The 25,238-nt window shown below is 39.3% G+C and overlaps 1 protein-coding gene across 1 annotated transcript in view; it reads right to left on the bottom strand.

Annotated features, from left to right (window-relative positions):
- Positions 1 to 2,323: 2,323 nt before the first annotated feature.
- EHF (ETS homologous factor) overlaps positions 2,324 to 25,238 on the bottom strand; it is a 33,567-nt gene continuing 10,652 nt past the window's right edge. The window contains exons 2-9 of the mRNA XM_005419490.2: positions 17,275 to 17,374; positions 15,015 to 15,260; positions 14,635 to 14,694; positions 12,190 to 12,258; positions 12,032 to 12,100; positions 8,859 to 8,918; positions 6,271 to 6,466; positions 2,324 to 5,481 (exon numbers count right to left, since the gene is read on the bottom strand). Of these exons, the coding sequence (XP_005419547.1) occupies positions 5,382 to 5,481; positions 6,271 to 6,466; positions 8,859 to 8,918; positions 12,032 to 12,100; positions 12,190 to 12,258; positions 14,635 to 14,694; positions 15,015 to 15,260; positions 17,275 to 17,371 (897 nt within the window). The 5' untranslated portion in view covers positions 17,372 to 17,374 and the 3' untranslated portion in view covers positions 2,324 to 5,381. The remainder of the gene's footprint in view (positions 5,482 to 6,270; positions 6,467 to 8,858; positions 8,919 to 12,031; positions 12,101 to 12,189; positions 12,259 to 14,634; positions 14,695 to 15,014; positions 15,261 to 17,274; positions 17,375 to 25,238) is intronic.

Consider the following 25,238-nt stretch of genomic DNA (forward strand, 5'->3'; position numbering starts at 1 on the left):
TACAGAGGGGAGAAATTCTTCAGCAGAAATAATGCTTCAGTCATTTTTCATAATTAAATTTTTTTAGGTACACAAGATGATGCAGTGCACACAGGAATATTGCTATAATTTCTTGTTCTTCTAAAAGTTATAATTAAACTTGTAAACACTAATTTATGTTTAATTTTTGCAACCAACCTGTGATGGAAAGACTATAAATAGACTGACTTGGATGTTATTAAATTTTTTTGCACATACAGCCTTTGTATTTCCACACAGAACTTTTGGCGCATTAAGACCTGGTCATTGACCCAGTCACTTCTTCCTGCTTCATTTGTTTCTTTCCCAATTATTTTTTTTAACACTGAGGTGACTGAAGGAGCTAAATATCTGGGGAAAGGGTGGTTGTTGGAGAAAATTCTTGGCTTGCACAAAGTTTAGGACTTAGACTGCATTGTGCAAATCTTCATCAGCAAGGGAGCCAATACTAAAAATCCAGATAGCCTATCTTTCAAATTATTGTAACTAACCCATTTTTTGGAAGCTATTAGTATTGGTAACTCTTCCTATTAGTACTGGTAACTAACCTTTTTTTTTTTTGCGAGTACCAGATTTCACTTACCTGAAGCAATTCTCACTTGTCATTGATGCAGACAAGCACTCAAGTTTATGTCACATTAAGATGTAGGTAGACTCTGTTTACAGCACTCCTCTTATTTATTCTCAATTTACATAAGATTTGTAAACTGAATTTTGCCTTGAATTTTTATTTCATGTGGCCTTAGACTGCAGCTGAAAGCTGCAGTTTTCCTCAATTTTAAGTGACAACCAAAGAAGAGTTTTGGTTTTCTTTAATTTTTTTTTTTTTGGGGAGGGGGGTGGGGTGGGGGGAGTTTATTAGGTGTGCACTTATTTGCATGTTTCCAAAAAATATTCTCATCTGTGATTGTCTCAAATATTGGCCTCAGCTTGCTTGAAACAAAAGCCCCAACCATTTACTGGAAAACCAGCTGTACTTATTTAAATCTCAGTCTGAACTTGCCTGAAATCTAGTTCCAATTCCTTTTGAAACCTAGTTTGGGACTCCCAAGTTCTCAAACTATGACCACTCTTGGGACACTGATTTTGCATGCTAAACATGGGGTTTGTACTTGGGTTCAAAATTCAAACCCATTCTCATGTTTATGTGGACATAATATTGGAGCCCCTTTGAAATTCCAGGTTCAAATATAGGCTGATTCAATATAGACTGAACACTTCCAGAGCCACCATCCTCAAACACCCATGCATCATTTCAATGGCAGGGGAACCACTCACTTGCTTAAAATTATGCACATTTGCAGATTAGAGCATGATGGTGTGGCTTGTCCTATTGCAGTGGAGTTCCTGATCGAGATTCCAGCCCAACTCCAGATGTGCTGGCACAGCAGCAGGCTCAGCTCTCTGTCAGACTGGCTGCTCTGCACCACGTCGTGCTGCCAGCCCGGGACACCCAGCAGGGCACCACAGGGGCTGCAGGGTGGCCACACACGGCACCCTCACACCCAGCTGGCACAGCCACAGTCCCCACTCTGCAAATGCCACAGGAGTCTGCCTTGACATGCTCTTAACTCTAGACATTTTCACTCTTTTTACCTCAAGCTGCAGAATAAATCAGGAGAGATGTCCCCTTTTCATAGCCACCACTTAGATGGCAAACAACATGAAGGACAGGATTTCTTCGTCTCAGCTGCTTTGACTCAGTAAAGGAAACGCTTGGTTTGAGTAATGGCATCCTTAATCAGCCTAGCCCTTGCACACACTTCAAAATACCTTGAAGTTAAATCAGTGCTGAAGTCAGGCCTTTGTTAAGTTTAGCAGCCAAACAAGAAAGGCAATCTAGCTGTGTTGACATAATCCATTATTTCGGTGAGGCTTGTGAGACATAAAACAGGTTTGGAAACTGAGTATCTTCACAATAGATCGGGTATTCAACATATCAGTAAATTTAAGCTATTGGATTTTGTTGTAGTCCTTTCATAAATATTAAAATATTATTCAGTACTGAAAGCAGTCACATTAGTCGCTTCCAATCACAAGACATAAAGAAGAGAAGATAAACATTAATCAAATATATTCTTTCATGAGTGTTTTATTTGAATTTATATCATATTCACAAAAATAGAAACAGTCTTTAGAACCATTTTGTAAATACATTGTCTCCAAGCTGAGCTTCACAATGGCAATAGTGAAATATCTAACTTGGATTTGTTTCCACATGTAGACATTGAAGACGATGCTGTGAGAAGCAAGCAGGAATTATGCAATGTGCTGCAGAAAGAAATATGAAAATGTAACTAAACATTTTAATGTCTATGTAGTTCAACAGCCTACATACAGTTTCTCAGGATGTTTTTAGAGCAAGTTGCTCTAATTTTGTGCAGAAAATATTGAGAGTGCTCATGCCAACCCTTTGACGTTGTGATTTGCATCTGACTGTATAAATACAATATACGTTCCTATCTAAAGCTTTATACATACGAAAAATTATGGTACAATAAAAATTTATACACATGGTGCTACCAGTTCAGCAGCTGCTAACTTAAAGGATACATCTAAAAATATGATTGCTCAGCCTCTGAAACACAAAATAAAAGAGCAATCAGAAATGCTTTTTGTTTAAATAGCAATTTACATAAAAATTCATCTCTTCATTTTCTCCGTTTGCTTAGGTCTGGTAAAAAGACTCTCTTTGGTTGGTTGCATCTGTCCTTGGCAAGAACTGTAATTTTAAACAGTCCTTTGTGTTGGTCTTAGGCAAAGGTCTGTAAAACAGAGTAAATGTTGGCTGGCTTCTATTCCAACTTTGTGCTATTGTAATGCTGAATGACAAGTACCTACAACACTGCAAAGTTCTGCAGGCTGTAAACAGAAACTTGCATGATTTCCATGTGCTGAAAGATGTGACAGTGGAAGACCATTTATACTGCACCCCAATGTAAACCACTCTCTCAATTTATACAGAATGCTTCTAAGTACAGTTTTATCTTTCAAAACCTTTTAAAAGCAGGTTTAGCTGCTGCTCAGCAACCAAGTGGTGACACGCATATATGGCAGGTTCATTTTATCTCTCAAGAAATTTTGTGAGAGATCAGGTAGAAAGCAAATTCATGAAGTATTACAATCAATTGCTATAAGATAAATGTTAACCTAAGATAAGGTACAATTGCATTGCAGATTTGTGATGGTACCACTGATCTCAGATTTTCACCCAGGATGTGGAGGTGGTGTGAAGAGCACAGAGCAAAGTGCTACAAACAACCATCAGGTAAGGGGAAGAAATGGTCTTAGGAGCAAAGTGAAAGTGCTCTTCTTATCTGGTGGCCTGATCCTTGTTATATGAACTACAAAATGATGGTAAAGGAAGTGAAATGTAGCAAATCAAGCTAAAAAAATGAAATTATTGAGTTTGCAAAAGCAAGCAAGGCTAGCACAGACAGTAAAAAAAAAACAAAGAGAGATAGACTGAGAGAAAAAAATGCTTTGAAGTACACAGGCTTATTATTTGATTTGTAAATAAGATGAAGCTCTCTCCACCCAGGTTATGAAAAGTAAAAATTGTCATGTATGGGTAATTGATGGTGACAGCTCTCGCATACACAGTGTAGGAGGTGGTGCTATTGTTTAACATGCCCTACATGTGTAGATAACAAGTTAGGCTCTCATGTTTGCCTACAAATTGTTGCTAAGCACTTTTTATACTCTTCATATTGATACGTATGTTGTCTCTTGGTTTCGTCTCTATTTCCTTTTAAGACAAACAAAAATAGACAAAACAAAAATCCTGCAATCTCCAGCTGTATCTTGCTGTATTTCAAGCTAATATGGATTCAAACCCAGGGGATGCCTCAGGAAATAGATACTGGATGGATTTAATATGCTTGATTTTCTTTTTTTTCCTTTTTTTAAATTGGGCTTCTCAGTCCCTGTTATTGTTTTCCAAATTCCAATCCCTGAAAAAGTAATTTGAAATTGATCTTGGTTTCACCTCTGTTAACATCACCAAGACAATCCTGTTTCTTGACTCCCACATCTCACATACTCAGTGACCTGGTGAAGTCCTGCCTCCTCTAGATTTTATTTCCCTATATTCTGCATATGCTCAGTGCTGGCAGAAAGCATTTGTGAGCTGGAGAAAGGAAAAGCTGCTGATGAACACTCAGTGTCTGCATAGTGCTGCTACAGGTGAACCCAAAATACTGACCCAGATCTGAATGTCCCTAAAATCTCAGTGTCTTTATGTTAATGGGTTTTTTCCTCCAAGAATCCCAAGCACAAATGACAAATATAAGTACAGTATAGAGTTAGACTTGAGGAAAGCAAAGGGAACTAATATTTCACACACAGTTTAGTTTTGCATTTCTCAAAGGTTTTTCGAAAGTATCTGTCCAAGTGAGCCTTGACCTTCCAGGAGGACCACAGCTTGAAGTAACTGGGGAGACTGCTTCCTCATGCCAAGGGATTAATAAAGGTTCTGCTTGCCCACCTCCTCACTGCTCCATATGGCACAGATTTGAAAGCTTTAATTAGAAGTGCAAGAGGGTGAGAGGATTATTAACATTCCTACTGGAAAACCAGTGCCTTTTAATAAGCTTTCCCAGTCAGAAAACAATCTTCCTTCAACAGCTTTTGGTCCCCAAGATCGACACTCTTCCAGCAGTTCAGCAGGTTAGGGAGGACACTGAGTATCAGGTAAGGTCTGGTCCTAAATGTCTGCCCACAAAAGAAGGTCTCAGTGGTGGAGGTAGTATGGGGTCCCCAAATAAATGCTGACAGCCAGCTTGCAGAGCCACTGTTCTTGTGGCTGGGATAAGCCAGCTGAAGAGGAACCCACTGTCTAATTCAAGAAAAGCAGCTGAAAGCCAGCAAAGTATTAAAACACTCAGAAATCAGAGGCGGGAAGGAACAAGTGGTATTGGCCAAGGAAAGCTATAAACCATCTGACTATGGAAGAAAGCTACTTGGCTCAGAGATGCTTTACTGTTTCCTCCACTTATTGTTGCCTTCCAAAGTGGATTATCATACTCCCTAAATGCCCTAATAGTTAGCTCCTTCTCTTTCTTTACATGACTCGTAAATCACATTATGCCTGTATGATTTAAAAAAAAAAAGAGGAAAACTTCACAAGAAGGGAAAAATAATCATAATTCTATAATGTTAACTTATATCACAGAAAACTGTGTACATTTTTTCCCCATACAGGACATACTTCAAATAAAATAATTTTAACACCAATAATGATAATGTTCTTTCTTCCCGACAGAAGTAGAATTGTTTTCTCACCCCAGTTTGATACATAAATATAAGAAAATAGTCTTTGAATATTTACATCCATGTGTTTTAAATGTAATTTCTTGATATATTTAATTTTCATTTTCTCTCCAACCACGGGCATTCTTTCCAAATTTATATACTAATCTCCGACCATCCACGCGCTCAAGGATTTCTCTTTTGTAATAGTATCTGTTAAAATAAAAACAGAAAAAGATATAAGAGTAAATTCACCTATGGTCCTAAAAGGCCACTGCCAACTAGACAATCCCTTAGCTAGCTTAAAAAGTCTTGATTTTCTATTGAGATATATATATAATATCTAAGATCATTATAACTGAATGACAGAGAAGGAAAAATTGATGTTTTCTTTTTCCTTTATATTAGTTAGCTTCTGAGTTTGAATTTCACTATGTTCAGGTCAAAGCATATTGCTGGATTTATCACACACTCTTACGAGATTTCACAGGGTTTTTTCTCTAGATAAGCCAGGATCTGAAAACGAGACTGGGAAAGAACCTCATCACCCTTTTAAAAATATATTTTGAAGTTTCTGAGATTATGTAAAAATTCTCAAAATGTTAAATTAAAGAGGAAAGAAAATCCTAACATTGATTTTAAAACAATGGATGTGGGGTATCCCTAGTTTCTGAATGTTGCTGGAAATAACAAGGTCTCCAGCCATTAACGGGCCATTTAAACATTCTCAGGTTTCTGCAACCATATTCCCTTCCTACATTGGTTGTTTGGATGGAGCCAAACAGAATTTATACATATATAAACAATTATTTGTGTTTTATATATCATATATTCTACAGAAACAGGAGAAGAAAAGAACATAATGCTACAATCTCAAAACTGGTGTGAAATACTGTCAAAGAAAGTAACTTCTGCTGTTGAGAAATCATTTTTAAAATTCAGACAAATTCTCCATCCAGTTGGTCTGTGTGCCATAGTCTTCCTCAGCAACATGCAGCTCACCTCATAGCCCGGCTGAGTTTCTCATAAGTCATGCTGCTGTTGTTTTTCTTCTTTCCCCACAGCTGAGCCACAGCTTCAGATTTTAAAAATCTGAACACACCTTCTGACCGGTCTTCCCACTTAATTAATCCTGGGTTTTTCTCAGGATTGAGAAGAATATCTCGAATAAATTCCCAAAGATGAGTTCCTCGAGGGTCTGAAAAAGGAAAGAAGGGCAGGAAGGAGTGTCTCAAGAGCTCTCTGGGCTATGCTTGCAATTTTTATGTCATCTACAGAGGGTGAACACTCAAGCCATAGTTTCTGGAGCACAGGACCCCACCTCAGAGATATACAGGTGAAAAACACTGGCAGCCTTTTGACTGCAGGTAAGCATTGGCCTCAGGCAGGCAGGTAGGAGCCCCAGCAACCAGGGGAAGCAGAGTCCAAACCTTCCACGGCTTCCTTCTGCCTTTGGCACTGCTTCTGCCCTAAAGAGAACATGTTTAAGCCTTCCCCTCATCTCATTTGCCCATTTCTCCTGATCTCTGTCTACAGCACAGCACGTAACCTGATATTATTGTGTGGCACATGAAACGGCTGAGATTACTGTGAAGGAGGCACCAAACCTCCTTGCATTTAAAAGACAGACAGAAGGCACGGGAGGTGAACTGCCATTCTGCATGAATAAGTAAGTAAGAAGGTGTAGAGTGGATAGAAGGACAGTGGCAAAACTGGCCAGCCAAAACTGCGTGTAAAAAGGGAACCAAAAAGTTTGACGATGGTGTAGAAAAGACGAAAACAGATCTCCAAGTTCAACAGGTAGACCTCTCAGTTTAATCACAAATACGTCTCACAGTTACTATACAGATAGCACCAGAAAGTCCAGGTCAAAAAAAAAAAATTAAATCCATCAAGTCAGATGAAGTAGTTTACAAATGAAGAATAACAAACAGTGACAAGGTGAGCCAGAAAGACAGCAGTCCTTTGGTCTGACTTCAAAAGCATGCAATTAGACCAAATTAAGAAGGAAACAAGCTAGTCAAAGATGTGAAGGTAACTTGAAAATGGTATGCAGTGCAGTATAAGTAGAACTAGATTTAAGTCAACGAATCCAATATTTTTCTTTATTATTATAATTTTTTCCTGGACCCATTAAAATGTGGTAGACTATCTGGACAGTAACTTATGGTCATGATATGGAGTAGTACTGAAGGAACTGGAAATGAAGAGGATTAGCCCAGACTGCCAATATCACCTGTTTTATACGCCCAGGCTGTGACTGATGAGATGCTAGAATCACAGAACATCTCAAGTTGAAAAGGACCTATAAAAATCACCAAGTCTTACTCCCTGCTCCTTGCAGGACATCCCAGAACTAAGCCATATGACTAAGAGCATTGTCCAGACGCTCCCTGAACTCTGTCAGGCTTGGTACTGTGATCGCTTTCCTGAGGAGCCTGTTCCAGTGCCTGACCACCTTCCGGGTGAAGAACCTTCTCTGTTGTGCAGTCTAAACTTTCCCTGGCACACCTTTACTCCATTTCCTCATGTCCTATTACTGGTCACTAGACAGAGGAGATCAGCACCTCCCCCTCCACTGCCCTTCCTGAGGAAGCTGGAGACTGGGATGTGTCAACCTTCAGCCTTTCCTTCTCCAAGCTGAACAGGCTGACAGACCTCAGTTCTTCACAGGACTTTCTTCAGATCAGTCCTGTCTAATCCTTTCATAAGCAACCTTTTTATACACACACACACACACAAAAAAAGCCCCACCGCCCAGATATCTGTGTACAGATATAAAGTTCAGGAGTTCTGTTGGGGCAAAGCGACAGAACAAGAGTAAGAGTCAGGAAGAGACATAGTCTGAAGGTCATATTGAAAAAGGATGAACACAAATACCACAAAATGCAGTGAAAGACCAATACTAAGCTTTCCTATTATAATCAGGGAAATAAAAAGGATGGAAAAGACATACATAGGACATTTTCAGCATCAAAAATCTCGGTAAAGTACATAAATGGAACTATGTACAGAAATCAAAATTATGGTATCTTGTCTTCAGAGTCAGGTTGAATAAAAACGTGCAGAAAATGTAGGTGAGGGGAGTGCAGAGACTGTCATATCAGGAGATAAGAAGGTGGCAAGACTGAGGCACAGGTGCTTGCTTGTGATGTCGTGTGTGAGAAGTTCTGCAAGGAGATGCTGAGCAGGGTCTGTGGTGTGTGCTGCACCTGGCAGGCACAGGCACCAGCATGACTGTGCCCACGCACAGGCTCTTCTGATTAAATCCTGGGTCTTCCTCATCATTCCTTTACTCCACTCCACCAGCCCAGCTCAACACAGGGCAGAGGAAGCTGGTTTTTGGTTGCTTCCCCATAGGACCTCATTGATAAAAACAATTTGAAGAGTTTAACAATATTGAGTCCAAAAATGACGTAAACAAGCAGTACTAGATAGTCAGATCCTTTCAGAATTCATTTACAATAATGATTTAACGAGTTTTGCGTTCAAAATGCTTCCTCTTCCCTCCCAAATAGGATCTAATTTTCATTTGTTTCTTTTTCCTTCAATCAACTAACCAACCTTTATAAGCATGGATGTTGACTTACTGTGCTTCTTGGTGTGGGACTTTGGGGTATGATCTTGCGATTTTTTTGCATCTGAAGAGTCTGCAGAGAAGGAAAATGAAGCCTATTTGTAAATTTGATTAAAGGCTTTCCATTGACTAGCAGGTTGAAAGAAATAAAACCACAAAAAAAGAACAAATATCTCTTCTAAAGATAATCACTTTTCGGAAGGTAATCTAAGTGAGGAGGGAGAGTTTTGTTTTCTGTACTATATGTTAATCAGCACACTTCTCAAAGAGACCACTGATGAATAAAGAATGAATGCAGAGGTAAACATTTGGCTTTTGAAAGCTCAATTTGATTAACAAATACCTCACCTCATATTGTGTGTGAGAGAGAGAAAAATAGGATGATCACATCTGTAAAAGGAATCCTGAATTGTCCCATTATCTTAGTCTTTGCTGAAGCACGTATCTTTGGGGGCTTATTTGTTTCTGAAGAGATGATCTAATGGGAAATGTATGTGCTGGTACCAATGCACAGAACACCTACCTGACTCAAACATAATGAACTGGCAAAGCGCTGTTGTTTAGGGGGGCCGGGTGGGGAGAAGGGGCTGCGCTGGTAGGAGTTTTTGGCAGTAGGACAAGCATATATTTCAATGTGGCTCAGAGCCATAGGAACAAGCCATTTCTCATCAATGGTACTTTATCACCTGCAGCCAGCCAGAGGAGAAATAGGATTTCTGGCACAAGCATTTCTTCAGAAATGAAAAGAAAGAAGTTCCGCCTGTTCACTACTGTAACCTACCTCGCAGTCTGCACGTTCAACCCTCCCACCCGCAAACCATGGCAGCCCAGCTCTGCTCTTGTACTTAATGAATAGCTTTCATCTGATTGCTCTAAGTCTCACAAAATCTGCGGGATAGACCTGAGAGGGAGCCCCTTCTGTGTTTGCTTTTCAGCATACTTTGTCCCTGAATCCCATAAAGCAAAGCTTAAGGTCCCACGCATGTTTTCCCAGCTTCTATGAATGCACAATTATCATACTTTTCATGGAAACCAGGCATTTGCATGGGAAAATGACTCACAGGAAATATTTATTTGCATAGAAACTTGTCAGATTTGCACAAGCTACTGCAATAACTGCATGTGAAAAGGTACATGCAAAGTTATTCACACACTTGCTTTATTCATACATAACTGGAAACATAAACTGAACAAGACCGTGGGGATAGGCCTAACCTCTGCTATTCTAAGTCTGATAAATTACTGTCATTGACCCCCAAGCAGCAAACGTGCTCTGAGTCATTTTGCCTTCCCACTCTCAAAGAGCAGGAACTAGTCTGAACCTCACTCAGCTTGGAGGGGGGTGTGGTGTGGGGGAAGTAAAATGAGGCTTATTTCACTGCCTTTCCTCAGATTATGATTCCCCATATGTTATTAAAAGCCTGTGTGAACTCCAGGTAACGACTGCAGGACCCAGTTCTTTATTTGCCCTCATATAAATCCTTCTCATTTTAAAATCCCACAATTCGCTTGCAAATGTTTGTTATGCTCCACTTAGCTGGAAATTTATTCTTGGAAGTTCAGCTGCCTTCTGCCTAGCCAGTGATTTATTCTGGATTTCAGCTGTGTAAATAGCCTCCTGCTCTGCCACAGCTCCTACGTGGAGACTGGTTTCAAACATGCCATGTTAGGAGGCTGGGGCCTGACAAATGAAGAGTTATGATGCAGTTTCAACAAAGCCGTCTTGCAAAACTTTTGACAAAAGGTTACACATTATTTGCATATGATTCAGGAATGAGCCATTTTTTTACGGGATATACAAATTTAGTTTTTACAGGAGGCTGTGCCCTTGGCGTGCCACCCTAGCTCTAGGCTTAAGCAGTGAGCAGATAAACACACCGTGCCAGGATCTGGACAGGTCCCCAGCCCTGTCAGAGAGCCCTGAAATCCTGGTAGCCATCTTGTGAAAGTGGGTGGAGGTGGTGGAGAAAGACAGGGTGTTTGGTTGGGGTTTTTTAAGGTTTGGTGGTTTTCTTATTCTGGTCAAGTTTTCTCCCTCTGTCCTTTTTTTTTTTTTTTTTTTGGTGGGGGGGGTTGGTTTTTTTTTGTTTTGGTTTGGTTTTTGGTTTGTTTTTTGTTTTGGTTTGGTTTAGCCGTCAAGAGAACCATTGTTTGATCCACTGAAGGTGATTCTGTTAATTTGTTAAATTTTTTTTTGTTAATTTAATTAACGTAGCTGAGTGCATTGGTTTAAACTGTATGTCACTTGGCCAATCCAGCTCAGGAGACTGGAGGAGCAGGGGATGGCAGGCACAGGGGCTGGGGCCATGGGCACATGCAGAAGCACAGGGCTCTCTCCAGAGCAAGGCTGGACTACAGCAACACACTCTCCTTTCTCCTCACAGGACTTCCAGCGCCTTCTCCCTCAGATGTCTGCTTAACAGCCTCCTAAGAAGAACCTGCCTTCCCTCCCTGCTTTCTCGCTCCCCTGCCACCTCTGCTCTACTCTTTCCACACTGCCTCCCTCTCCCGCCTCCATCCTGGTGGCAGGACGGGGCCCACAGGGCCTTTGCCATGTGTGATCAGACTGCACTTTGGCCAGGCACAGCTTTGCTGCGTCTCCTGCCCTTCAGCAGGCAGATTTGAGCTCTCCCTCACGGAAGGCAGGGCGTTCAGTGAGCACCCCATCTCAGCTCAGAGAGGCTGCAGCAGAAGCCCTTGTGCCGGCGCGTTTGGGCACAGGGCTTGGTGCCTGCCCTGCAGCTGCCCCAGGCCAAGCCCAGCCCGGCCCCATTCAAGCCTGCTCAGCATGAATCACGGGCTCACTGGGGAACACGGCTGCTTTGGGGAGGAACGGGGCACTTGTTTGCCCCGTGTGCTGCACCACAGAAAAGCGTGGTGTAGCTGGAATGTCTTGTCTCTCTGACACTAATGTTTACCCCTTTGACTCAGTCACTTTAAAAGATATGTGGAGATTACAGATTATTTGATCATCTTCCTCTTGACAGAGAGAAGACAGAAGCATTTCTTTAAAGAAAGCTATTGTAAAAATGACAGCTAATAAATCTGTCAGAATCATTACTGCTTGGTTTAAAATTACTGGAGGCTCAGATGCAATCCTACAACAGAAGACCACAGAGACTATTACATGTCGGTAGCTCTGGGACAAGTGACAAACAATTAAAAATATAATTACAAGTTTCTTACCAGAAGATTGGTGACTAGGTGTCATCATGGAAATCTGAGCACGACAGAATGTTTTACTGTCCAATAACTCTGGGAATTAAAAAGAAGACGTTTAAACTAATAGCCTCAGACAACAATAAAGCCATCTCAGAATGCATGAAGTATTGTATGTTAGTTACCTACTGTGCTACCATAGCCACTGTCATAAAGATAATTCTCTTCTTTCCAGGACACCATTAGTGATGGATCTGAAGGTAAAGGACCAAAAAGAAAATTAGATCACTAAAAGAACGTTTTTCAGCACAGAGGTAAATACTGAGCACTGAAAGAATTTAAAATGTGAAGAAAAAAAAAAAAGCCGTCAAGAGAACCAAGAAGTGAAGGGGCTATGTACAAAATAATTTCCCTTCACTCAAATTATGCATGGAGTTTTGCATATTCAGGCAAATGTATTTACACAAAGCACTGACTTTTAGAAATAATGTATTATGCTCTTCCTTTTCCTGACTAGTATATCATTTATGCCTGGCCTTGGAGGAGGTTTCCTATGCCAGATCAACTCTAATTCTCCCCAATCCAGTCCTGAATTCTCAGCCCCTGATGATTATGACAGTGCATTGGAGCCACAGAGATGAAAGTGTTTTCAAATATCTAGTAAAAAAGAAGGATGCTTATGATGAGTATTTATTTCTACAATGGTAGAACTCGAAAGTCCTCTCTGAAACACAGCTTATTGTTTAAGCACATAGTGAGAAACATCAAAGCCTAATCCTAGATGAAGGGCCATTTTATTCCAGGCACACTGTGTCCCCATCCTTAACCTAAAAACCACTTTCATGATTAAAGAGGAATAATTTTTAGTGACCTTCTGGTCATATGGATCAATATAAGCAGAACAGAAGTATTGTCTTGATGACCTGTACACTGGTCTGGAAATTACTTCCTTCACAGCGCATGTTTAAGGTCAGAAGCCCTAAAAATCTTTTTCTTTTGAAACCAGGTCAGAAAGGATGAGATAGAAAGTTCAAATCTAGGTTAAACCTAATTTTTTTCATGTTCATATAAATGAAATTAAAAACCCCAAAATGAGTTACAGCTAAATAATCACGTTTGGCCAAGTTACCACTTATGACATAGGAATTTAGCAGGCATGCTAACTAATAGCTGCATGTTTGGGCACCCAGAGCTTGCGTTCCTACAATAGCACACACCCTTTGCTTGCTTGGACACCTGATCTGCCTAATGTTGCCTCTGAAAACAGGCCTTACCCAGCCAGAACATGGGGAAAGTGTTCAACTTGGTTCATTTTGCCCTTTTTCAGTACCCATGTCTTTGCAGCTGTGATGGTTCACTGGAGTGAGCCGGGCTTCCCCTCAAAACCACCAGCCCTGTCCCCGCTGCCTCACATGAAGTAACTTTCCCAACTCTAATCCACAGTTCCTGCTCCCCCACATGCAGAAACTTAACCCACTCCAACTGGCCACGGTTGGCATCACCAGAGGCCCGCCAGGCCATTCCTGATTCAGCACATCCAGGTGAACCACCTGTCAGTTAGTCCTTTCCAAGATGTGCAGCTGAGGTGCTTTGCCTCATCTCTAGTAGGAGGAGGAAATAATATTATACCAGGATCTCATAAATCAGGACTTAAAGGATTACTGGAGTTACCTCTATGGAAAGCAGCAAGGCTGCCTCATGCACATCTCCCGTACCAGGAGCGGATTGCAGATTGCAATCCTTGCCTGCTGCAAGGAGAATATGGGCAATGTTCCTGGCTGGAGAGGCTGGGCTCCAACAGGTTAAGTGGATAAACAGGCTGACAGTATTTGTTGGAGACGCCACATGCAACAGATCAGTATTTGTTCTGCCAGCAGATATCAAAATGTGGCTCATGGGCACACCTACATACAAAAAGAGGCTGGGACTAGTGGGATAGAGAGTGTGGATATGGATAGACGTGATCTGGCAAAGGAACAAGGGAAATAATTGTGCCTGAAGAGGACGGTTGAACCAAGCTCAAGTTCTTTTCTCAGTTAAACAAAGCCCTGGGAGGAAAGGGATCTAGCTGTAAACACATTCAGAAAAACAACTGCAACACCAAAACTGCAGATTTGATCAAACCAACTACTGCCTGAATTTCAGTTTCACTGAAACCTGTGAAGAAAATGAAACATTTAAAATGTAACATTTTGTTTTCTCTCCAAGCTGGTTTTTGGAAATCTCCTCGTGTTTCAAACATTACAGCACTTCACAACAAAATATTTGTTCTTCCTTTCTTTTTTCCTTTTTATTTTAATGGAACATATTGTTAAAATAGTTGTTTTGAAATCTTTTGAATGAAGTGTAGAATGAAGTTCTCTACAAAGCTGTTTCCATGGAGCACCTCAAACTATTCCAACTTTGAACATCAGCGTAGACTGCTGATACTGCAGAGGTCTCCCAGGAAAAGTGGCCACATGCATGTGGTATTACCTGCAACTTCAGAAGTAGGCACTGACTGACATCTGTATTGCTTCTTTAATTCTGCATGATACACTTTCCATTTTATTTAATGCCACTTTGATTTGTCTCCCTTGGAAGAGGGGTCCCCTCTTTTCAAAGGACAATTTATCCAACTGTTAACTCACCTGTTTGCTCTGTCTTCACAATGACATTATGAGATTGGTACATGTCACTTCCACACTGACCTGCAAGAAAGCAAATTGGCAGATGGGAAGTATGAGAATGAGCACAGAGAAATCAAATGTGTTAGCTCCAAGCAGCAACTTCTACACCTGAGCCAGAGGGCTGATTTTGGAGGAGAAAACATTCCCTCTCTTCTTCATCCTTCAGATTTCTGCCTTAAGTCATATCCAAGAAATTTAGCAATACCATAAATGTGCTATAAGCAGAATAGCAAACATAGCAAGTATAATCCGCCAGGCAGACTTCTGGGGAACGTAAATGACTTCTGAGGATCTCAGAATTCAGAGTAATGTACACGTGTGTCTCTCTAGTATTTATTTACCATTCCATTTTAGGTGCTGGAGGTTGCTGTAAAGCAGCTGTCCTGCTGTCCCAGCTGCCTGAGTGAATTCCTGCAGGCTCATACTACACAGATGTTCCCCATTGATATCAAACTCCTGGAAAGGTATGCAGTTGGCATCCAGTTGGTTGGTATCAAGGAGGTGCTGCAGCCACTCCCAGACTTGAAACTTAGTCCAGTACTGTGGGTGTATTTCGTGCCACTGGGTTCCATAGAAGCTACTGGATACTGGAAAAGAAAAAAAATATTTACTGTCTCTGATAGCTTAATAGTCATCAACAATAAGATCTACAGCCAAATTGCATGTCTTGGAAGTCTACAGATCTGATGGTGCAGATTATTGCTGTAGTCATGTAAGGTGGTTTCTGAATGTAGTTATAAAACTCATTTTTAGCTATGGAAGCTGCCTAATTTTCTTGTTAGAATGTCTGAGTCTTTTCTTGGCAATCTCCTTAACTGCTCTCAGTTGTATGTCATTGCACGACAGTAATTTGCATGTGCAAATGGAAGAAATTCTACATGGGACAGGATCATTATGTAAGATAAGAGCAAAAGCAGGATTGCTTTGTCTGTCCTCACAGAGTTCAGTGCAATTTATTCCCTGGGAAAGGAGGAAAATGGACTATGCCAGACAGAGGTGACAGTGAGATAAAATGTTCACAAGTGCAAAAAGGGTTTAAGGCTGAGGGAATGAGAGGTTACAGAGGGAGGAGAGACTGCCATGGCCTAGCTCTGCAGAGACTTCGCTCTGCATGATATGGCACCAGTCTGTTCCCAGTCTCCTCTAGAAGAAAATTAGCCACACGGTGAGAAACACTGACAGCAGCGGATATTGCTAGGGGACCACAAGCACCAGAATTGGCACATTTTAGGAGATCACCTTAACTCAGGTACACTAGACCTCGGGTTTCTTCAGCTGAGATACAGGACACAGTTTCCAAGTAACACAGAAACAATACCCACAGTTATTTAGCTTTCTTTATCAATATTAGCCAACAAGGCTTGTGTAAATAACTTAGGGAGTTTGCAGGACTGTTCCTCATCCTACTATTGAAGGACATGGGGAATGAGTGTGGAAATTATTTAAAGTGTGGTATGTCAGAGAAAAAAGGTTTGCTGGAGCTGTCATATATCCCCTGAAAATTAGATTGATTTGTATTCTTATCACTTCAGAAAAGTAAAGCGATTTCAAAGGCCATGAGAATCCTAATGTTAGCAAAGACACTTTCGTGAGAGAAGAAAGTAGCTTAGGTAAAAGTAAGTTTAGCGGTGAGTTACTGGGCAGGTTGGTCTGAGCTTTGAGATTCCTGTCCCTCTAAAACATAAGTGAACCCTGAGGAGTTTCACCGTGGAACGCGGATATAGACCCCCACCATTTGCCTCCACAAAATCCTATGGAAGAGTGAAACTCAGACATTACTTTTTTTTGTGTATGACACTGTTAGAGAAAAACAAGCACATGTATTAAGCACATGTTGATGTATTCCTGTGTATTTAGAAATTACACAGCAAAAAGGATAAGCATTTCATTAAGTGGGAACTTTAATTAAAAGGTTTGTTGTAGTATTATTTGGATCAGAAGGACAAGAGTAGCATATGATCGTCTGCTTAGATTTTAAGTTTTATCTGTCCATTGAATAATGAAAAGAATTCTAAAATTATGTCAAGCACCTACAGAGATACAGGTTTATATATATTTTTATACTGAGAGAATATATATGAATACATTTTTATATACCCAGATATATAATCAGAAAATAGTAAGGAGAAATAAAGAGAAAAAATCACAAGCCACAAGCAACCTAGTGCTCTAATGCCTAATTAGAAAGCTATCTAGAAATTTGAATCAAAAAAGCAAATACAGCGAAGGAGCAAAAATATTACTCCCCTGGAAAGCCAGAGGGGTGATTAGCATTAAACAGTAATATTGGTTGAGAGGAAGCACAAGGGGTAAAGGTACGAGAGAAAGAATTCTGGACTAAGAGAGAACTTCTGGCATTTTCAACACCATTAAATTTTAAGAAAGAGAGCCAGTAAGGAAATGAACAATAAACTGGTCCCTATTGTAAGTTCAGCTTTTTACAAATGAAGTAACAAATGAAAATTTTTCTTACCAGAAGTGAAACTCCGGTAAATTAGTACTACTGAAATATAATACTTGTACATGCTTAAAGGTGTAGCAGCCCCTTTCCCCTGGCTTTATTCCCAAAAATACGGCTCAGAGCAGTTCAATTCCTCCTACCATTGCATGTGGAATATCCGTCTGTCCAGGAAGGCTGCTGGTGGAGTAGATTGCTGCTGGAATTGATACTCATCCTGCCAGCTCCTTCCAAAATCATGATCTGTAAGTGAATCAAACAGCTTGCTTAGTGAGCGGTGTCTAGTCCAAGAGGTAAATGGCAAAAAAAAAAAAAAATCCACTGAAGGTGAAGCAAGGAGGCCAATTCCATTTGTAGAAGATAGAACTGAAATCAAGAACATGTTGACACAACCCCTTTTCCACTGCCACAAAATCTCCTTATGATAAACATTACCATGATTAATTTGCATACGCAAGAAGCAAGTTTCTACAGCTGCCCATCCATAAATGAATAATCTCTAATCAGAAAAGAAGCCGAATGAAAAGACAAGGCTCCTGACAGAGCAATACATGAAAACTTCCAAGCTTTGAGAAATGAAATACTAAATAGTTTTACTTTTTTTTTCTGCTTTAAAGAGAAATGTGATTTAAACAAGTTCTTCTTTTTTTTTTTCTTTTTTTTTTCTTTTAGGAGAGAGAAAGAACTTCCCAATAATTGCAAATGAAACTATACAGTAGACTACAAGCCATGCTCAGAAAATCCTTCGCACAGAAGGATACCCAAAGTGTTACAGGGAAGAAGCCTTACAGGGAATATCTTGTCAGCTGACCCAGTTTCTTATCTGATCTGTGTCAGCAGTGTCTATAACACTTCTTGGTAACAAATATCACAGATCATACATTTCAACCCACCAAAAAAATCAGATGGTCAAAGATCTTGTAAATGAGACAGCCAGTCTTGTTGCTGTCTGTATAGAATCAATATAGTGAAGTGACAGCTCCCCCAAGACTGCATTCCCTCTTTTAAGCAAAATTTCCTTTCCATGTATCTTAGCATTAGCAGCATGAGTAAAATTGTCCTGTACTTTTTTATACTTCAAAAACAAAAAACCTACTTGCATGACATTCTAGAAAAATGTTACATTTATCCCATGTTTAACCATTCCAATGAAAGTATACAAAATTCCCCAGTGATGGGTACTCTTGATGCTTTACATTATCTTTCAGTTGTATGAAGTCGTAAAGCTTAAAAATGTATATAATAACCAAAGATATTTGTGAGGACATTGGTAAAGTAGTTTGTTAAACATTACAAAGGCTTTGGATTTTAATTCTTATATGCACAGGGGAAAAAAAAGAAAACCAAACCCCTGTTCAAAAATATTGAAAGCCGCAAAGTCTGTAAAAACAAAACATTAGACATCAGGATGGCATGTGCGTGCAACTAGACTTCACCCTAGAATTAAAAAGGTTATGAAATACAAAATAGACTTGTGAAGGGTAAAGTCACTGGTCTTGCCTGTTTATGCACTGAGGCCAGTGAAAAACATCCACAGAGAGCACATCTGTACCCCCTACAAGCTGATGCCAGCAACCTTTTTGGTAAAAGACAAGGAGTCAATAGAAACACTTACAGCCTTGGTTTTAAAGAAGCCGTCTGAAAATTAGTTGGCATGGTATTTTCCTCTGTCATTTAAAATAAACCATGTAACTTAAAACTTACAAGTATCTATTCCTTCCCCTCCTCCCTGCACTCCCCTACCCCCGATATGTATTTAGAGAGGGAGAGAGGTTACTGAGGTTACTGACAATTGCCTAAGAAGCCAAAGCTTTAGAAAGTTTAAGGAAGTTTATCATAGAGAATGGTGCTTTACGGTATAAAGCAGTTTAGGGCTTTTTTTTTTTTGGCAGCTACACAGAATGGCAAAATCAAACCATGGATGATTTGTCAGTCACTTTCCACTTTTAATTCTAGCCAATCTCTGATTCAGTGACCACTAGCAAGGAGGATTTAATTTCTCATAGTAGATATATTGGGTTATAAAACATTAACAATTGAGAGAGATTCTTCTTGTTCTGGCCAAATGAAAGATGATTATCACCTCAGTCAGTACATTTATACAAGTTAGAAGACTTTTTTCAGCCCTGTGTAAAGGACAAGTGACTTAGTATTGTGAGTGAGAAGGCGTGAGGAAAAATTTGAATTCAATCTCATGATTATAAACATGTTCAGCCTACAACGCATATAAATTATATACTTGATGTGCAAGAACTCCTAAGCAATAACATATGCTTGACAGTCAATACATACACTTCTGACGCTATAAAGGTTGATGATGTATCAAGTTATTTCTTAAATTTGGTTTAAATCATTAAAGACAATTAGGTATGAATGAATGAAATATTAATGAAAAAGACCTTATTACAGTATCAAATAGACGTGAGGTAAAATACCATCTATTCTAGGAAAACAATAAAAATTGAGGATTAGGAAAATACACTTAGAAACATAGTTTGTTGAATTCATTTCTTTTTAAAACATTATAATATGCAATTCATAACTTAAATTCATTGATCTGAATTCACAATTTCAGAAGCTATTTCAGAATTAAAAGTATTGTGTTATGTGGTTTTGTATTCCGCAACTTCTGTAGTTTCTGGAATTCTACACAGATTTCATAACTTGTACAAAAGGCTTACAAGTACGTCTGGGAAAGCGTGCATATGAACTGAAATTATGTCTGTGTAATTTAGTCCTGAAAATTCAGTTAATTTTTTCTTCTTCATAACTAATCAGGTGAACTTCCAAACCAAAAGATCCTATGACACTTTTATTCAGCAACTGAAGCTATGGATAGTTAAATAAACCAAATAATGTGTCTTGCACAGTTTTTCCACCCTAGCAGTAACTAAAACCAATGCACATTAGAGTTCTGAAAAGAAGAACTTTTGACAGCCTCTTCCTGAGATCTGGATTTTAGTTATTTTCCTTTAAAATGTCCTCTCCCTGTCGCAGTCTAGCAGACAATTGGTCTTCACCGTATCCCTGATCATTAATATTATTTTCAAATAATGTCCATGGAACTTGCTTTTCAATTTAATTAATCAATCATTCCAGTTTTGGAAGCTAAATAAATTATCTCAACCTCAATAACTTAATTAATTTCTAGTATCACCTGTAGGAACAACTGTGCCTAAGGAGAATCTACAATATGGCATTAATCACAGAACAAGAACTGGATTTAGCTTTAACCTAAACTTTGCCGAAGTTCTTCGTACTACTCAAGGAACAGGTTTTTTGGTGTCTTGAAAATTTTCAGGTCACCTCCTTTATCTTAATGCAAGGGTGTTCCTTCTTTGGAAATCATTCTAGCACTTTGTTTAGGAGGATTATAAAGTCCTACTAACACCTTCCACACCTCTGCTTGGAAGCATACAGCATTATGCTCAACAATATTTTCTGTATGAAAACTCTACTGGGATTTTCTTCATGTCATCCTGTATATGCCTTTCTTTGCTAAAAATTCATGGAAGATTTATGCTTACAGCAGTGGCTCATCCCATACTTGAAAAGATTTTGAGTCAGGATATTGGAACCAGTGTGTTCCTCATTAGTCCAGGGCCAAATGCTCAAATCTCCCCGGCATACATACGGATAAGCCTGGTTAAAGGGTGTGAAACCTCAAGGAGAAGGACACATAAGTGTTCAGTTTTATTTTAATTATATTCCATATATCAAAGTGAATTGTGGAACTAATGAAGCCTTGTTTCCTATGAATGCGTACCTTGTGGTTGGATTCTCTAGTGTCTAGTAAGATGTGAGTGCTGATTGAAGTTTTTCCCACGGTTGGGGCATTCATAATATCTCATTGTCTCAAAGCAGTGAGCTCAAGCGTCACTCTTTCTTTCAGATCAAGTATTAATGGATTTTCCTTCTGAAGTTGGCAGCCAGTTTTCATTAATCTTGTAAAAACTTCATATCTCTGGGACTTCTACCCCCATATCAAATTTAATTAAAATTGGTGATGAAACTCAAAGATTGTTACAGGCCATATGTAAAAGCCAAAACACAGAATTACCACAAAAGCCTCATTTCCTCTGGAAACTGTATTAAAAGGGTCTCTAGCTGAGCTGATATTTTGTAAAATAAAATAAAAAACCCTTGAGATCTTTCCCTCTACTATGACATGGTACATTTTAAATGAAAGCACAGATCATATATCATTTGAGTATATAACCACATGTAGTTTTATAGACATACACACATACACATTTATGTCTGCGTGGCAGGTGTCTGTACACACAATCTCATTCTGTTCCCCTGAAGAGGTGCTGTCTCTGGAGTTATAACACTACACAAATAACACTTTACTCAGCCAGCACAGTTAGATATAGCTGTGCATTGATGTTCAGCAAAATTCCTTCTAGAGAGAGTCCTATTAGAAGGGATTAATGCATTTTAAAAAAATCTTTCCCCAATATTCATTATACCAGGTGGTATTTTAAGACCAAACCCTGAACATCTCTCTTAGTAAAAGCTCTCACTGGAGTCTGAAGGAGCTTTGGCTAAGCCACAACCCAGCAAGCTGACAGTAGAAGCAGGTCATTTGCTCTGCTCTTCTTCTCTTCTGCGACCACCTGACCACTCTGAGTAAACAGGGGTAATGGAAAGAGCAAGGAGCCATGGCCTGCCTGTGGAGCAAATCCAGTATTACAGAAAAACATATTTACAAATCCTTGAACCTTGAACACTGCATAGTGCACCCTATGCGAATTATTTTATTGCACTACAGGTGTGCTCTGAAAATAAATTACTCTGATCCCCATTTCCACATTCAACACAATGAATCTTAACAACCATGTAAAGAGTTTCTCCTTCCTTTGAACCAGAATCTTTCAAGAACAGCTTATATTAAATGACATGAAAATTCCAAACACAGGAAAGGCGAATAAGCGGTACAGAGAAAGAGACTGAATCCTGAAGTAGTACAGCCAGAGTGACTGTTCTGATATAGATTTGAATAGCTGCTCATGGACACAACTCTGAAGTGAACTAAGGGGACGTGGAAGGGGAGCCCATAAAGAAAGGGGTCCACAAGAGAAGGGGCCCCCAGCCGTCCCGCTGGCAAAGCCATGCACTCTGCTCAAAACACAACAACAACATCTAGGGCAAAACAGACTGAAACTGCTAAACCATGACTCCACCTGTAAGCTATGCAAAGTCTAAGAGTGACTTCTAGCTGAGACAAGCTCATTGCAGCTCCTCCTGGCGTGTCCAAAAGGGTGGATCTCTTTTGGCATATTTACCTATGGGATTCTTCCCCATTTTTCCCCTTTTACCATCATGGCTGAACTTCAAATGTAGATTTCACCTGGGCCTATTTTCTTTGAAGTGTGTTATGTACACAGTGAAGACACAATCCCTGCTTTTCAGGGCTTGGAGTTTATGGAACAAGTATCTACAGAGTATGTTAAATATTTTAGATCATTACTGCATCTTGGATTACAGTCAAAGACTTACACAGTGATCTAAAATAAATAATACCAAGTGGTAATTGCAACTGAAGAGTAACAAAATCTGGATTTTTAATCCTTTTCTTGAAAAATCAAAAGACTACTAAATGGGCAAAGTTTTCAAGACATCACAAAGGACATGTAGGACATAGCACGTGGACCTGTTTTACACATATAGCTGCTTCGGAAACATAAATGCCTTGTACTTGTAATGTATATGATCAATTAGCTGCTTTGCATTCCAACCAGCTATTTTACATCTCCAGTGGTGGTAAGGGCAGGCACAAACTGAATATATGAATGTTGAAAGCCTGTTTGCATGTTACTGTGAGCTTTGGGTCTTCTGTTATGGTTTTTTTCTTTTTATTCCCTTTCATTTAATGTGCATTACTACCAGGGCTCCAGGGTCCTAGTCTGAGCCAGTGTGTCTATACATACAGCCATGGCTGACCCAAAGATTGCCCTGTGATCTTTATCTGTCTAATTTGCAAAGGTCTCAGGTTCATGCCTGGTGCCTCTGCCAGACTCCTACATAAGGTATCATCCTTGCTCACTTTCAGATGTGACCTTTTCTGCAGTGTGTTAACATCTCTTCTGGCCATGTAGATTCAGTTGTAGCTAGCACACACTTCCTTGTTTCCATACCTGTAGTGCCTACAGAGCACAGAGAAGCCTCAAAAGAAACAACTCATCTGCAGGCTGATTATGCACAGGCATCTGTTTCACAGCAAAAAGCTCAACTTTAGACCACTCTGCTGTGTCCTGCAAGGTACCATTCAGGTGACAGTCTATGCAGCTTGACCTGTTTGATGACAACCTGAAGACTCACCACTAAGAGAACTGAAAAAGTCTTAGAAAGCTTTGAAGAAAGTTCATATAGAAACACTCTGATCACACTCAGTATTTGTCGTAAAACATACTGAGCATTTGATGCATTTCATTTTTAGTCCATCTCACATGCCTTTGGGCCACAGTAACAAAATCTAGTTACTGAATCACATTATGACTATAAAGTTCAAGGAATCATTTTTATAAGAAACTTTACTAAATAATCTCCAAAATTTTTAGTACTCAGAATTCTGGTTTGGATTATTTGGGCTAATCTTATTTCCTACTACAACTCTTTGAAGTGTACGATTCTGTGCTTGCGTATTTTTGGAGTATAGAGCTGTGGTTCATATGCATAAACCCACCTTTACATGTGCAAAACTGGTGAGCTCTCAGCGAGCTTTCAGAGACTATATTGAGACCTTGATTATTTACTGTTGTGGGCTTTTGGAAAGGAAGACTTTGGTTAATTCTTTTGTTTTCTTTGAACCTTGTACATTAAATGTATACATGAAGGTAAACTGAAAGACCAGAAAAAGGAAGATGAATGGAAAAGGAATGTTTAACATATACCTACATTACAGATAGGATCACGATAAACAAAATCAAATAAAGCTTGATTGGAATATTTTATTACTAAAGATCTTATTTTCATGATGCACTACAAGGCAACGTTTGTAAGAGATATGTGGTGGTTGTTTAAACATGTTCATATGGATGCTTCAAAATCTTGCATATCTATTTTAACTAAAGAGAACCTTGGGTAGAAAAGTTAGGATCTAGATCTGTATCTGAGCTATCCCTCTGCTCCAGGGTTTGGGTTTGGTTCTTATCTCTCTTTTAACGATGTAATTTAAAGACAAAACCATAGTTCAGTTTCCTTTTTGAGAGAGAACAAAGTTCACTTTATGAATGCAAGGAAAAAAATTACTTGATGATATGCAAAGTTTCATAGGTTGTTTTTCTCTGACCCCTTTTTTTCCCCAATAATCTTCATATGAACTGACTTCAATTTTCGAGGTGCTCATTAGTAAAATGAAAATAAAAGGAAGAATTTTTAAAGAGGAGGTTTTTGGTTTGTTTGTTTTTCTAAATCAGAAGTAAACAGAAGGCAAATTTTGAACAGAGAATCCTCAAGGCAGAGATGTGTCTGGCAGTGTTAACTACCAAGGGCTTGTACTTCAAATTTTCCCAATTGTCATGTTACTTTAGCAGAGAAAACAGTGAAATGCAACCTGCCACTTAACAAGGATCTGGTGTTTCAGATCCATACTTTCCTGTCACATCACAGCCTAGATGTGCACCTTCTTTCCATGCCACTACTTTTTTAATATGAAAAGAATAATATCATCATTTATTTTACTGTCAAAATCCTCATCCTCCTTTTTGACAAAGTTCTGTGAACAGATCCACATAATAATATTAGTGAATTAGCTATCATAGAGCTGATACAAAAGTGAGTAAAGAAAAAAATTTATTTCTTGTGATAGATATTTGGATTATATTTGCAGTAATGTATTCTCAGAATGTTTGGAACAAGTAGATAGATTCACTAAAAACTGGCCAAAAGTAAGTGGGCTATTTTCTTTTTTATTTTTCAGAGTTGGCTTTGACTGGTATATAGCAATGCTTTCATTACTGTCAGTCTGCACCACCTCAGCAAGTTCATGATAATTTGGGTCAACCATTTTTTCCTGAATATTTAGAAGTCATTTGCCATAGATTCATCAGGCTAGCCTCAGGGATACAGAGTCTTGGAAACACAATAATGGGAAAAACTGCCT

This window comes from Geospiza fortis, unplaced genomic scaffold (genome assembly GCF_000277835.1).
Source record: "Geospiza fortis unplaced genomic scaffold, GeoFor_1.0 scaffold66, whole genome shotgun sequence".
NCBI classification, from domain to species: Eukaryota; Metazoa; Chordata; class Aves; order Passeriformes; family Thraupidae; genus Geospiza; species Geospiza fortis.